The sequence below is a fragment of the Hipposideros armiger genome, unplaced genomic scaffold (assembly GCF_001890085.2).
Source record: "Hipposideros armiger isolate ML-2016 unplaced genomic scaffold, ASM189008v1 scaffold_625, whole genome shotgun sequence".
Taxonomy (NCBI): domain Eukaryota; kingdom Metazoa; phylum Chordata; class Mammalia; order Chiroptera; family Hipposideridae; genus Hipposideros; species Hipposideros armiger.
Genome location: NW_017731975.1, coordinates 921450 through 937027, shown reverse-complemented (window position 1 = coordinate 937027; position 15578 = coordinate 921450). Strand labels below are relative to the sequence as shown.

Here is a 15578-nt window from a genome sequence, read left to right as displayed (position 1 = left end):
ATTAAAATTAATTACACCTGTTTCTCTGTTCCTTTTCTTTCTTTTCCTCTCTCTCTCTCTCTCTCTGGTTACTAAAAATTTTTAAATTATGTATGTAGCTTCCATGATATTTCAGTTGGATCGTGCAGGTCTAGAGTGTTGAAATTTCTTTACCAAGTGTTCATTCAGCTAAGCCAACTGGAACTCATTCATTCACTCATTCATTCATTCATAAAATGAATATCCCCAGAGCACTATGAACTGGGCATAGACTCAGCAGTAAAAACGCGGGCCCTCCCCTCACACAGTGCTCAGTCATGGGGATTGGTGGATGTGTAAACAGACAGCTGGAGTTCAGATGTATGCAAGGGGTTCCACAGCACAAAGCACAGGGCCTGACTCTGACCTGACATCCATCCTGGTGAAAAGAACAAGTTTCAGAGAATCACAGGAGGCTGGATCCTGACAGAATCTCAGACATCATAAATCCAGTGAAGACTCTGAGGCCCAGAAGGTCGCTCAAGGTCACCGTGCATATAGGTGGCAGGACCAGGACTGGGACTCAGATGGCCCAGCTCTCAGTCCTTGCCCTTTCATTGCCCTTGATATGGGTGTGGTCACTTGGTTCACCAGCCAGACCCCGGACTAGGGGACTGAATCATCTGCTCTGTGACTTGACATTGAATGTGGACTTTTCCCTTTCTGCCCACTGGTGTTGACCCTGCTCAGCATGGCAGCAGATAATAAATTGTCCAATGGTTCTTTCAAGGAGAGCATTGAAAATGCCCAACGTCTCTTTTGGCCAGAGTTCTGCAGGCTTGGAAAACTCAGAAAACTTTGGCTGCTCTGGGCAATGAAATAATTAGGTCAAATAACACATACCCAGGAGACATGGAATGTTTATGTCATCCAGTGCTTGTTTATTCCTCAGAATGAGTGGTCTCTTTCCTGTCGGCCTTGGGGGAGTACAAACCATCACATCAGCCAATCAGGAAAACAGACTGTAGGAATCTATGAGACCTATGACATGGGAGGAGGAGGACTGTCATGGGGTCTAACAGGCTGCCGGGTGGCATGCTGCTATGTTAAAGTCCACCCTAGACCCCAAACTTTGGCGCACACCCAGGAGGCTTGCAGGAACTGGAGAGTGGAGGTAGAAAGGTATCCTGAATCGTAAGTAAGACTGGGTCAAGGGGGGTGTTAAGGGAGAAGCCCAAAGGTGAGAGTCAGAAGACTGGGGTTTCAGTCTTTCTCTACCACTAACTATTGGGGTGACCTCAGGCATGTTCTACTGAGCCTCAAATTCCTTATCTTTGGACTAGATGACCTAAGCTCCCCTCTAGCAGTGCCGTTGGATTCCAGGACTTTCTCTCCCGTCCACTGGGCTATTATTTCCTCTGGGATGTGACCTGTGACCTCACCACATTCCTTTCTGTGGGCAATGGCTCTAGGTCTGAAAGCATGGAAACATCTTGTCTTCACACGACAGGACACCCCGCCCCTCGTCCGCAGCCCACTCTCCCTCCACCACAATCCCTCCCAGCCATGGCAGCCTCCAGTCCACTGCGGCCTCCCTGCTGGTCAACACTGAAAAGATTCCAGGAGATAGATGACTGATCTCCCTTGCTCAGTCCACAGTTCTCCAGGAGCGGGCTGGGCACTCACTGTGTTGCTGAGTCTGGGACAAGGTCCTCCTTCTGAAGAACCAGGGCTTGCACGGGTCAGTGGTCTTCACGGGCTCAGCAGGAGAGGACACTATCTGTTGTCTTGTCATGTCACATTCACAACATTGCTCTCAACAGACTGACCTGCTTGAAAGCCTCCTATAGTTTGTTCTTTGCTCAAATGGAAGATTTTTTTCAGGACGCTTAATAAAAACCAGGCCCCTTCTCCTTAGTGTCTCATGACATCGAGAGAGGGGCATAATGTTCTCAATCTCCCGTGGCATGGAGAGAATGTTTTGGGGGCTGTGCTAGAGTGGAAAAGTCAGAGGATATTTGGGATTGCTTTGTGCCCAGGGTGGTCCACAGCCTGATGAATCCTGAGGTCCTCTCCTCAAGGAGGGTCCTGAGATTCCCAGTTTCTCAGCGGGGCAGTAGGAGCCTTGGGTTAGGGGTTGGGAGACCTCTGTTAAAACAGTCATTGGCTGCTCATATGTAGTCTCATCTTGGTCACTTTGTCCTTTCTCTGGGCCTTAGCCTGTAAATCCTTGTGAGGGGACTCTGTTCCCTAAGACCCTTCCAACTCTGACTGACCGGAGCGAGGCCTGGGGTTCTCTAAGAGCAGCAGCGGCTGGAGGCCGGAGAAGCAAGAACAGGCTGGGTAGCAGTAGGCCAGCCAACTGGGCTGGGCTCCCCAACCTCAACCCTAACCCTAACCCATTCCTCACCTTGCCCCAGCTGGGAGCCCGTGATGGCCTCTTTGGCACTCCCAAAGCCCAGCTCTCTGCAGACCACGCTGGCAGACAACAGGTCCCACTTGTCGTCGCAGATGGTACCCCATTCTCCGTTCTTGAGCACTTCCACGCGACCCTCTCCGACGTTGGCACCACCTCTTAACCGCACCAGGGGTTGCTGAAGAAACACAAGGTCCTGCTGAGTGCAAAAGCTGATGCACGTTCAGCGGGCATTGTCCACTCCCTTCCCTCCCAACCACCCCCACTCCAAGCCTAGGCACCCAGGCCAGGAGCTGAAACTATACTAGATGTGTATGTGTGTGTGAGGTGTGTGTGGGGGGCACTCACTCTGCATGGTCAACTCTGCTGCAAGCTCCCTTGGCACACTCTCACAGAGCTTTAGTCCTGGACAACTGGGAAGCCCACTGACACCCTCACTAGCTTGTCACCCCAACCCAGGCCTGGCTCAAGGACCTTACCACCAGCACTTCCCTCTACTCCTCACCCAGAACCTCAAGCTTTAGAGCTACAGTAAAAAGCTCTGATCTTCCCACCCCAAGTCTGCAGATTCCAGATGGACTGTCATTCTAACTGGCTGATAACAGAGTGCTATACACTAGTCTGCAGGAGACTTCAGGGCACTAAACAAACTGCACTGCAAGGATCCAGCTCTGCTTGCCAGTGAGAGGCAGGAGAATGGGGCTCACAGGGAAGGCTCTGACTTAGAGAACGAATGCTGCAAGGGCATAGGGGGTGGGCGCCTCACACTGGCTGAGGCCAACATCTGTCCTGGGGCTGGGCTCCTGCCTGGCCACCACTCTGCTCCTGCAAGCCCTGACTCCACTCCAAGTCCAAATCGGCCCCATCTTCAGAAGATGCAGCCCCACCAGCATACGCAGACAGGACAGGCAGCTACAGTTTAAATACCCCAATTGCTCACTGACAGCCTGGAAGCATTAACATGGGGTCTATTTAACTGCACAGGAGTAAGATCCACTCGCCACCAGCATCTTGACCCCATTGGATTACATTTTACATGTCACTTGACTCCACCTGCCCACATAACCTGGTTTGCATCAGTCTCTGTGCATGCATGTATGGTATGTGAATGTGCATGCATGCATGGTATGTGAATGTGTGTGCACCTGTGCATGTGTGTGTTGGTTGGGGTGGGGGACTCAGAAGGCTTCAAGGCTCTGAGTTACTGCTGACACTCATTTGATTCAACACAGAGGGAGTTAAGGTGTGACTCTGCAGCTGCTTGACATGTGTTGGCTCACACCAGTCATTGTTCTAATCTGGCCTGTGCAGTCCTCGGCCTGGGCCTCCCTTCACCGCCCACCCTACCATGGTCAGGCCAAAGCAGGCCTGGTTGGAGGTGGTGTTTTTCAGACATTCACATATACCTGCCACTTTGAGGGGCAAGGGATCAAATGAGACCCTGTGTCTCCATCCTCCAGTGAGGTTCCTACTTGGCCACATCTGTCTCCCCACCAACTGTGCCTCGTGGTTGCTGTGGCCAGGGTGAGGTGCTGTGACAGTACCCAGGTTTACAGACCTCAGGGACTGCTCTGACTCTGGCACTAGCAGGGGAAGAAAAGGGCCTGGGGTGGGTACAAATCACCCATTGGCTTCAGGGACCTTGATTCTAGCTTAAGAAAACAAAACTAGTAAAACTGCTGGCTCCAGCCCCTGTTTGCTGGAGACTGTGACCCCTCCCTTATCCCACCTCCCTTCCCAAGCTGTCTAGCTGGATGCCAGGGCCCCCTTCCCATGGAGCAGACCATCCGTGACCCAAGCTTAATGGAGGCAAGGTACCAATAACCCCGCTGCAGCCTGTAGTGGCCAGGCAGAGTCACTTGGCCCTGCAGGAAAGAAAGAAACCAAGGGAAAATATGATGTAAGGCTCTCTTGCTCTTTTTTTTTTTTTTTCAAATTGGTTTGGTATGAACTTGATTCCCTTGCTTTAAACCACACAGTAAGAGGAATTTCCAAACAGTAGGGCCTGGTATTCTGGGTGACACATGAAGAAAGTTCACAGGCTCAGGCTGAGGCCATAGAAAGGATGGGACCATTAAATCACATGGCAGGGAACCAAGTGATGATATGGTGGGGCAGAGGGGGGCTCTGCCACTGTCCAGGTGTGCCTGTGTCACCAGGCTGCACACATGTGATATGTGGTCAGGTCTATGCACTTCGGAGGCCCCTGTGGGGACTGAGGGGACAGGGCCAGCTGCCTGCTGGAAGTGCCAGGAAGTCACTCCAGATAGTTCCCACACCCTGTGGTTGATGGCCGGGCTGCAGCATTCATTTCACTCCTTTCATTTACGGCTTTTCTTTTGTCCAAATACACCACCCCTCGCCTGGGAAAGGCCCCCAATGTGGTTTATCTGGCTTGTTTCCCTTTCCAGATAGATGAGTATTGTTCCCCCCCTTTCCAAAAGCAGGTCACTGATGTTGGTGGGGAGGGGTGACTGGAGAGGGCAGGCAGGGAGAGGGGAAAGGAGACACAGTGATGCTGCCTGGCCAACAAATCCCCCCAGGTTTGGGGAGGGGCTGCTCCTTCCTCCCGCCCACTTCCTGGACACACCATCTGCCCCCATCATGACCTTTCCCCTCCTGTTGCCCCTGCCACGGTCAGAGCTGGCTTGGAACTCCTCCCTGCCCAGCTGACTAATTACTAAGTTCCGAGGTTTTATCTGCCACAGGGAATCATTCCCTAGGAACTGATCAACGTGTTTTCCTCCCCTCCCTGCCCCTCTTCCATGTGCTCTTCCCACCCTCCGGCCCCATGTTAGCAGTCTCCAGAACATGCATATCCCAGAGGCCCTTTGGTGGATATATGAAAAAAGCAGGGTGGGAAAAAGGGAAGCCTTGTCATGGTGTTCAAGGCTGTCCTTTAACTTCTTCGGAGGCTGCACCAAGCCTGCCACGGTTGGGATAGTTCACTTGTCCTAAGAAGTCCGTCTTTTGAAATGGGGGTGTTCATGTACGTGAACCGATGTGCACTGCGTCTCCTGCCTATGCTCACACACGTACATGCTCACGGGTGCTGGAGCACATACGTGTAATGTGACTAATGCGTACAGGTGACACAGGCATGGTGATGGCAGGTTTTCTTTTTCTATCTTTGTGAACGCTTTTTAAAATTTTTATCTTTTCTGCTGAAGAATAAACCAAAACATGCTTGAAAATCGTGGTAGCTGAGTTCATGTGCTTTTGAGGGTTGTATTGTGTTTCCAAAAGCTGCAGAGCGCTTTTGTCCTCTGGGAATTGTGCAGAAGCACAAGGTGCACCCCCATTTCATGCCAGCAGACAGTGAATGTCCTCCACAGAGGGGGCTCTGGTCTCAGACTGAAGCAGCAGTGGTGGAAGGGCAGGTGGGGGTGTTCAAGATTTGGGGCGGGGGCCTAGCTGCTTGTCACACCCTAGAGGTGGCACCTACCGGTGAGGCTGGCCCTGACAGGTGTTCTCCACCTTCCTGCCCCCTAGAAAAGTGGTTGGATTTGGGACTGGCTCTCCTCACTGTCCCATCTGCTCCCTTAACTGCCACCACCCCACCCTAGGTGCCAAGTGTCCAGGCTCCTGTCCCATGCTCACCTCTGGCTTGTAGGCTTTCCGGAATCTTGAGGGTCCATCAGGGCTGAAGACCTGGCCAGGCACACAACTCACCACAGCTGGCAGCCCATTCTCGCAGGTGACATTCTTCACGGGGTCCCGCGACACCTGTGGGCCCAGCTTGCAGCTGGAGATGTGGGCTTCCGTGCCCGTGCAGTCCATGGAGAACCGCCAGTAGCGTTGCTTCTTCCGGGCGGCAAACATTCTGCGGAGGGCGGGAGGGGGCAGGTGACCAGGATTTCATAGCACCCACCCTCATTCCTTCCACAGCGAGACATTGGGCACCAGCCCTGGGCCAGTCACTGTGCTGGATGCTGGGGATCTGGAGGAGGAAACAGGCGGCCATGGTTCCTGTTCTTGGAGGTTGGTTGGGCTTCACAGATGGGGGTCCGCACAGCGTACCCACTAACGCTCACTGAGTGCCCCGCTCATGTTGGGTCATGTGCTGGGCAGGATCTGGAAAGGGGACGTGACCTCCTGCCCCCAGGCAGCTTACATTTTAGGAGATAATACGACAGCCCATAAATACAAAAAGAGATGAGAGAGACCCTTGGTCCTAGGAAACCCCTTAGTCCTGACCACAGTGGTTGGCCACCCGAACTCTCCAGATAATTTCAACATTTGTTGTCATTCCCTCCCTTTATTTCCCTTTGTCAATGGGCATGACAGCTTGATAGTTAAACTCTCTCCCAATGATATATAAGATTAAAGGTGTAAATCCAATGAGAACAGTCTAAAATGACCTCGTCTACTGAATCAAAGTATAATTTCTTGGCAATGGAAATAATAATGGTGATGAAACTCAGCCACAGACTTGATCAAATCTTCACCCAGGAATCAGTGAGGCTGAGGCTGTCTCCACGCCACGTCCTGGGAAAGCTCTTAGCCTATATCGCCTATCCTTTTTTTTTTTTTTGGAAGGCAAAATATGGATCAAGTTTAGTCAAAGTGTTTTTCTAAAATAACCAAACCAAGGAGTCAGGACTTGGCTAACGGAAAGCTTACTGTGCTTCGGTTTCCCCATCTCCAAGTTAGAAGTAACAATAGGGTCTACTTGATAAGATAATTAGGAACATTAAATGACTTAATACTCATAAAGCACTTACCACCATGCCCAGCACATAGGAAGGGCTATGTAAGTGTTTGTAACAGAAATTCTGTATTGGGTAAGGGGAAAAAAGAAGAGATAAGAGAAGGGAGAAATTCCTGTGGCTGCAGTGACGAGGGAGGACTTCAGGAAAGAGTAGGCTTTGAACTGGGTCTTGAATGACGGTGGGATTTACGAGGGCGGAGGGCAGAGAGGACACCCTGTCCTCTCTTGCTATCTCAGCTCTTTGGGGTCTGGTCTGTGTGCTTGTCTCAGCTTGGCAGAACCCAGTGAGATGCCAGACAAAGCCCAACAGCATCACTGCCAGCTGCCCACTGGAGGGGCTCTCATGGCAGTCTGGCCCTGGAAGGGGCAGAAGCAAGGTCCCGTTTTGTTGGTTCAGCAGACCTGGAAGTTTCTGCTTTGTCTTGAAGTGAATGGGGTATGATCAGAGAGGAAGGAAAAACCCTACAGACACCACTGATATCTGTCCTTAACCAAAGACTGAGACTCCAAGCAATTCTAATGCACCTGTGGACACAATGACACAGAATCCTTGAAAAAAGGACAGTCTTGGAAAATTTAGGATATGTGCTCACCAGAGCTGCGTCCCACAGCGGAGAGCTACTCAGGAGGACTGTTGATAATTCCAAGAACCACTGTCCCTCCCCACTTTCTGGAGGCCCCTGCACTTGGAACCACAAACTCCAGTTTGTTCCCCATGACACCCCACACCAGGAGAGAGAACCCACGTGGGGGTATCAGCTGCACAAGGATTGGTCAGCTCTCACTGGCTTGGAGAATCCCTTTGCTCTAAGCTTTCAGAGAACACCCTCTGCCAGGAACACATGTACTGACCTCTTAATGTAGAGCGAAGCACTCACAGCAAACACAGAACACTCATGCCTTCCCAGGCGGCCCTCCCCTCTCTTACATCAGCTCTTAGGAATGTGTCCTGACTCTCCACAGGCTCCCACCATCCAACACCCACCTCTTCCCCATGATTCATGCTGGACAGACCTCAGGGGGTGCAGCTACGAGCTCCGGGGAGGATGGGTGAACAGTCCACGCTAGACCTTGGTAATTGGAGAGGGACTGAAATTACAGGACAGCCATTGGCCGAGTGGGAAGCCTGCTTGAGACAGAGGTGCCCAGGCCTATGGCTGGGTAGCAGAAAGAACACTGAGCTGGACTGATTCAACTAAAAATAAAAAGTTGTGCTGGCTCTCCCAGAGCCAAAAGGAAGCCAGGTTTTTCAGGGATCCTGCCAGCTGCTGAGTATGTCTGTTCAAATTAGTCATTCCGGAAGTAGGAAAATTACACGGGATGGGTCCTGGGACCCAGTGGACTACTACTGCGAGACGGACCTGAGCTAAAACTCCACTGATTGCCTAACTTCCATAAGCCGCTACTCTGACTGGTGGGACACAGTGACATTTAGGTCTCCTGTATCAGTGTTGTTAGTTCACAGCCAGTGTCCAGTAGTCCCCCAAAGTTCTGATTATTTCCTCTTTCCCAATGTACAGTTATCCTGGTAAAAGGTCCTGTGTCCCCTTGGGGAAGGCTTCAAGAAAGATGAACAGTATAAAATTTTGGCAGTAAACCAAGATTCTTCCTCAAGGGGACCTGGCCTCCTCTTCATTTGTTGGGTTCTGGGTCTTTTATAGACCCAGAGCTGGCTCAAGTCTGGGAATTGATTGAGGGCTGTGACTTTCTGTTTTTATGATTCAGGTTAGACTTTTGTTCACTTGACCTACAACTTTTCTTCTACAGAACAAGAATTATTTGGCTTCCTATCTATAGTCATGTGCCACAGAAGGACTTTTCAGTCAACGATGAGCTGCATATATAACAGTGGTGTACCACATAGTCTAGGTGTGGAGTAGGCTATACCATCTAGGTTCATGTGAGTGCACTCTGTGAGGTTCACACAACAAAGAAATCACTTAATGGCACATATCTCAGAACGTATCCCCATCATTAAGCGGTGCATGACTGTATTGCACTTCTAGGGACACCATGATCAACTAGTCAGTGCAGTAGTTCTGCACAGGTTCGACTAATCTGATGGCTGCTTTGACTGTGCTTGCCATTCCATAACCACGCCCACCTCGCCTTCGGTGGTTAATGGCTGCCACTTGGCTGCTGCCACCTCAGGATCATTTGGGTAATTGATTTAGGCTTCCTAATTCGGTGACTGCAGTCCCACTGTGAGGTCTGGCCTACAGAGAAGAGTGATCATAGTCATCAAGGGTTCTGAGACCTTCCTGACAGTTATTCCTCTGTTGTGGTGAAAGGTGTGTCCTTTACACCCTCTCAGGGTGGGTGAGTAGGTCTCAAATGACAAATCCATTCTAACCTTCCAAGCTCTCTAAGCCAGGGGTCAGCAAACTGCGGCTCGGGAGCCACACGGCGGCTCTTTGGGTGCGTACATGTGGCTCTGAAGTAAAATTGAAAATGAAAATAAAACTCTCATAGTTTCATTTATAAAAATTTTAAAGGATATTATTCACATAATGGTGATTTCATTTGTTTTATAGGTCTCGCCAAACTTCGAGGGACAGGATTGGCTCTTCCAGGGGTCAGCAAACTTTTGGGACAGAACGTACCCAAAGAGCTGCATGTGACTTGTGAGCCGCAGTTCGCTGACCCCTGCTCTAAGCCTTTGAATCCTTTTCTCTACATGAAACCAAAGGAGGATGGCTTTTCCATTTTACTCATGGGCTTTTTGGTCCATGTTTCAGCCAACCAACCAACCAGAGCCCTTCCAAACTTTCAAGATGCAACACTAGATGAAGTATCCCTGCTTAGTGAGCTCGTGTCAATAAATCAATTATCAATAGCGGGATCCTGTTTTAAGGGAAAAAAATTGAAAAGGCTACAATATGAAATGCTTCTGCCCCAGGGATGGGCCCTGAGGCTTTCAGCTTCACTGGCTTCAAGGTATATACCCAGCTCCCCAGCCCAGTGTAGAAGTGAGCTTATGGCAAAGCAGCCCACACTCAGGAGCCCCAGGCTCCACGCAGGCAGGCTTATGGGCACAGAGGCCTCTGGGGACATGCAAGTGACATCCTGGACTCTTCCAATCTGGGGGAGGGGTTGGCTAGCAGAGGCTCTGAGGAAGAGCTGAGGTCCCAGCTTTAGGGGTCACTCCAAGGCCTCTGAGTGGCCACCAGACCTGCAGGTTAACAGAGGGAGCCACGGTGGAAGAATTTCCAAGGTTGTAAAGCCCCTTAAGGGGTATGGGGGATGCATGGACATTACTAACCCCATCCCAGAGGGAGACTTATTTTGAAAACAATTTTCTCCAGACAGAGAAGGGCTTCCCTTGGAGGCCAGTTCCCCTGCCTCAGAGGGGGTGGGGGGTGATGTCAGCAACCACAGGGACAGGCTGTGGGAAGAGTAAAAGGAAGATGGGAAAAGATGTTACTGGAAGCCAGGGATTCAGGGACCATGCTGGATGTGACCTTTCTAGATCCCTGGCTGCTGCTGTAATCTACTTCTGAGCAGGGCTCACAGACACCCCATCCCCAGGCCGGCCCTGCCCCAGGTCTCAGACTAACAGCAAGCCTCGTGGTGGTGGTCTGGGTTGAGTGGCCATGGTGGAGCAGGTCTGAAGGTGGAGGCAGCAGTGTGGAGAGTTCTCCCTAGAGTAGCCCTCAGGCTCTGGCAGGAGTAGGCTCTGTGACCTCCAAGTCAACCGCCCTTCAGGCCTGAGTTTTCCCTCATGCAGACTGAGGGCTTGGACCGGGCGGCCTCTGAGGCCAACCCGCCCTGGGAGTCCTCTCTCTCTGCTAACAACTTCCTCCACCCAGCTGCCATCTCAGCCCCTAACAGCACCACCAAGGCACAGAAAACCTTTCCCAGCATACCTGTCTCTTTTGGCGCCCAACTGTGAGCCCCAGAGATGAACACTAAATGGTACAGACAAGCTGAGAAAGTTTTGCCCGCCTTCTTGCCCCTCCAGTTCATCTCCAGCTAGACGCTGGGAGGGGTAGCTGGTTTCCAGTGGCCTTGGTGGAGAACACCACCCAGCCTTGTGGATGCCCCAGCCTTTGAAGCCCTTTCCTGCCCCCATTTGGAAAAACAAAGCTACACACTTAGGGGGTGGGAAGAGCAGGGAGGCTGGTTTCAAACCCAGCACCTGAGCAGATTGCCTGGGGCCCTGTGGCCAAAATAGATCTGCGATCCCTCCTCAAAATCAGGATGAGGACTTTGAATAGGTTTTCAGATGCCTTCTGAACAAGCACATACTGCCTGGCCTCGGGCACCCCATTCTATCCTGGGCAGGGCTGATGGCAGCCTTCCCAGGCCCAGAACTGGACTCAGGCCAGCTGCCAGGCTGGGGTACTGTGGGGAAGCCAGGTGGGAACCTGTCACGGGTGGGGCGGTTTGCTTTTCTTGGCTCCAATTGGTAGAAAAAACTGAGAACGTGTCCCCAGGGAAGGAGCTGGCGAGCTGGTAGAACTTCTCCAAAGTATGCAGAGGACCAGGACCCCCAGTGCATATAGGAAGGTCCAGGTGGCTGGGGTGGGATTCAGGATCGGCCCCAAGGTTGGGGGCGGGGGCAGTGAGCCCTCCCAGCTGAGCCGCACACCCATGAGCACTCAGCCTAATGATGGACTCGGGGCTCTAACCCAAGGCGGCCAGGCCAAGCCCAGGGGCCTGCAGGCTGCTCTAGCCCCAAGGATCTGGAGGGACAGCTGGGGCTGGATCCCAGGTCTCCTGACTTCCTCTGGCTTAAAAGTGAGACAACATAGAGACTTGGGCCTGGGGCCGAAGAAATGCCACCACCCTATCACTCCCTACGCAAAAATGCAGAAGTTGCTGATTTCATCTGCCTTCTAACTGTTTACTTCCATACAGATGTCAACACCACTATTCTGCATGTGCGGTTGATCAAGGCTTGTCCGCTATACGACCTTCCCCAGGTGGCGATAATGAGCAGCCCGCCATCTTGCCCAACAGCGCAGGTGTGAACGTGGTTACCAGGCAGCATATCAGGTAGAGAAAGCCCACCACTTTCAAAAAGCCTTCCGTTTTCAAAAACCCCCCCTTTCCGCAAGACTTTGTCCCCAGCTTATTAAAGCACATCCGGCTCCCGAGTCAGTTGGGAGGACCTTCCTTTCCTCTGTGCTGTCTCCTTTGTGTTTGAGCATAAACTTAATAAAATCTGCCTGGGAATATTTCTGGGGTTTCCTCTCAATTTCTATGTTGGGGAACCCAAGAACCCCAACATCAGTAACAAAAGGAAAGAGTTGTGAATCTACACTGTGTAGCAGTGAGGATCCCATAGCTGGAGGCCTGTGTTTGGATTCTAAATCTGCCACCTCCCTCTCTGACTTGGTTTCCTCAGCTCTAAAATCAAATCCTACTTCTTAGTGTTGTGAGGATTAAGTGATTAAGAACAGAGCCTGGCACATGGTAGGCATTCTGTAAACAGGTTATTATTATCATTACTGAGAGGAGATAGGAAGGCCCCACTACCAACCAATATACTACGGGCCACCAGTTTATCACAGGGTGAAACCCCTTCACTGGAAGCCCTTCGGGGCAAATTACTCTAAATCCCATTATTACGTACTCCCTTCCCCCTGGGGAGATATTAACCATGGAAACCAGAACAGCACTAAGATTTCATTGGCATTGGTATAACTGACCGAATTGATCAGTTTCTCAACTTCCTAACAGTTGCTGAAAGTTCCAGATTTCTCAGATTAATTATTTACTGAGGGCAAGTAAACTTTTCTTCTTAAATTGGTGTTGTCCTTACCCCGCCCGGCCTGGGTATTGTCAGAGTTCAGCCTCATGGTCACTGAGCTGGCTATCAGCACCGAGACATGGATTTTGCCTACACTGCACCTCTGTCATATCCTCCCCTCACTCTGCCTTTGTCATTCATGAGGGGTCTGTCTCCCACAGGTGGTCAGTGTCTGAGAGGTAAGGCTTGCCCATGACAGCAGGCTGGCGGAGGCCCTCTGCCCAGCGCCACCACAAAAGCTTACTCTTCACAAGGTGGGTGACCGCCCAGGAAGCCACACTTCGTGTGGGCCTCTTACTTGTACACTTTGGTGTTATACGTCCTCTCCCCAGGGAAGCCAAACATGCCGCAGACGACGTGGGAATTCTTGGCAGTCCAGTGCTTGTCACAGATCTGCTTCCAGACCTTGCCGTCCTTCACCTCCACGTAGCCCTCCATCACGGGGGTGCGCCTGCGGTAGGCGGAGAGGATGGCTCGGATCCGGATGTCCTCCACCTGGATGTTCAGGTTCTGGGAAGGAGGAGGCACCGAAGAACACAGGTTACTTTCCAGGTCTGGCCATGGAGAGGTGACCACAGGAGGGCACTCGGCTAGCCTGCCTCTACCCCCAGGCCCTGCAGGGAGCGACGGGTGCTCCCCATGAGCACACAGCATAAAGCCACACTTAAATAAGCATTATTAAGGGAGGAAGTATGACTGCAGGGACTGGAGGAGAAGGAGCAGGGGTCAAAAGACTTGGAGGGTCCCGGCAGCTTCTCCCTTGTCCTACAAAAAAACCTGGAGAGCAGAGGGCAACAACCTCCTCTTGCAGGGGTCCCGAAGTTAGAGCAGAAGAGAGAACGTGTTCTTTGAATTTTCATGTTCTATATTAAAAATAATTTGGATTTTGCAGTTCACTCGCAAATGTGTATGTGCATGAGAGAGAGAGAGTGTGTGCATGTGTATGTATGTCTCTCCGCTGATCTTTCAGGTAGATGAGCCTCAGCTGTCCTCAGGCTAGTGGTGCCATCTTGCACACCACCTCAGGCCCCAGAGTCCACATTCCCGAGTGAGAAAATCCCAGGCGAGAAGGGGAGGAGTTGTGTGCAGGAACACAGTTTGCTTAGCAGGGAGGGGCATCCAGGGGACCAGGAGGTAGGGAGACACACATCTGTGGCAAGGAAGGGAAAGATTCTGAATGCCTTGAGGCCCTCGGAAAGCCTCCTCCTCACTCCAAGCCCCACTCATCTTTCTGCAGCAGTGAGTGAGAGAAGCAGGACCTGGACAGGAGGAGCTGGAAGAGGCTGGGTGGGGGGCAGGCTCCCGCCTCACTGCAGTGAGGGCTGTCCTCCCCACACCCCAACACTGAGTGGCAATGTCCCTGCCCAATGCCTCCACTCAAGCCCCAGGGATTTGGTAGGACAGGGGGTCTTGAGAGGCTAAGCTGGGCGAGAGGAATGGGGGTGACCCTGGAGTTTGTGCTTTTCCGGGGCTTGCCCACTCTGCCCTCAAACGCTATGGAAGCTCCTTCCTGAATCTCCCCCTTCCAGCCCCTCCTTTCTGCTTCTGCCCCTGCCCTTTGGGGACACCGCCAGCTCGGGCAAGCCTCCCTAACTGAGTTCCTGCCTCCATCTCCCTCCTCCATCCATCTGTCATAGGGCCAGCCACCAGAAAGTTCTTTCTAATCTTGTCCCTTGACTTCCCACTCTTTGCCTATGTAGTAATGCCCAAATCACTCAGGGAGGTGCCCACAGTCCATCATGACTGATTCCACCTCCCCTCCAGCCCCTTCAGTGTGCCCAGCTCCAAATCTATATTCCGATCTGATGAACTGCAATGTATTAATAACAGCTACTGTCTGTGAGCCCAGCAGTAAGGCTTTACGTACTTTCTCTCACTTAGTCTTCAGTCAATAGGACGAGGTGCTTTATGGCTATTGTCATCCCCATTTCCCACATGAGAAATTGGTTGACACCAATTATCTCCCCAGGACCACCTAGAGGCAGGAGTACAGGTGAGAAGATCTCTGAGCTGGGCCAGGGAGGGAGAGGTGGGGTTGGGCAGGGGTGCTAGCAGGGAGGGACCTGGCGACCTGAGTGCCCAAGCCCCTGTCCAGCCATGATACCAAGGAACCACGAGGATGAACAGGACTATTATTTGGGTGCCCAGGGATTCATGTCTCCTTGCCACTGGCTTTAGGGTGCAAAGCCAGGCCCTGCTCCACCAGTCCTGCAGGGCGGTGGAAAGTATGTGGGCCAGCAGTGATGGCATTGGGCCCCGGTTCCTTTCCACACAGAGCGGAAGGAAAGCCGCCAGTGGCAGGATGATTTTGGCCAGCTTGGATCCTGGATTCTTTACAGCTTCCATTTGGGCCACAGGACCCGTGCCACTAAGACACATGGACAGAAGTGAGCCAAGTGAGGGCCTGAGGTCTAAACTGGCCTGTCTCTTTCCACCTCAGCGGCAGGGCTGGAATTCCAGCGTGTAATGCGTAAGGCCCAAAGGAAAGTTACCACTGTGGCATCAGCCGTGCGGCCTCACGGGGCAAGCAGGCTGATCAAACTTCATTACATTTGCAGATCCTGCCCCCAACCCGCCCCCCACCACCCTGCCATGGGGAGGGTGAACCTCAGCGCCCCAACTATACCAGCAGGAGGAAGGCCGGGCATGGGGAGAGGCTCAGCAGACCCCTGGGCCCTTGTCCTCATGCAGGACGGCATCCCCTTAGCAGAAGCGGGACTGATAGGGAAAGTCAGGTG

The 15578-nt window shown here is 52.1% G+C and overlaps 1 protein-coding gene across 1 annotated transcript in view; it reads right to left on the bottom strand.

Moving 5' to 3' along the window:
* Positions 1 to 15578, bottom strand: part of LOXL2 (lysyl oxidase like 2) — a 101690-nt gene that overhangs the window by 29071 nt on the left and 57041 nt on the right. The window contains exons 4-6 of the mRNA XM_019625406.1: positions 13139 to 13350; positions 5975 to 6197; positions 2369 to 2552 (exon numbers count right to left, since the gene is read on the bottom strand). Of these exons, the coding sequence (XP_019480951.1) occupies positions 2369 to 2552; positions 5975 to 6197; positions 13139 to 13350 (619 nt within the window). The remainder of the gene's footprint in view (positions 1 to 2368; positions 2553 to 5974; positions 6198 to 13138; positions 13351 to 15578) is intronic.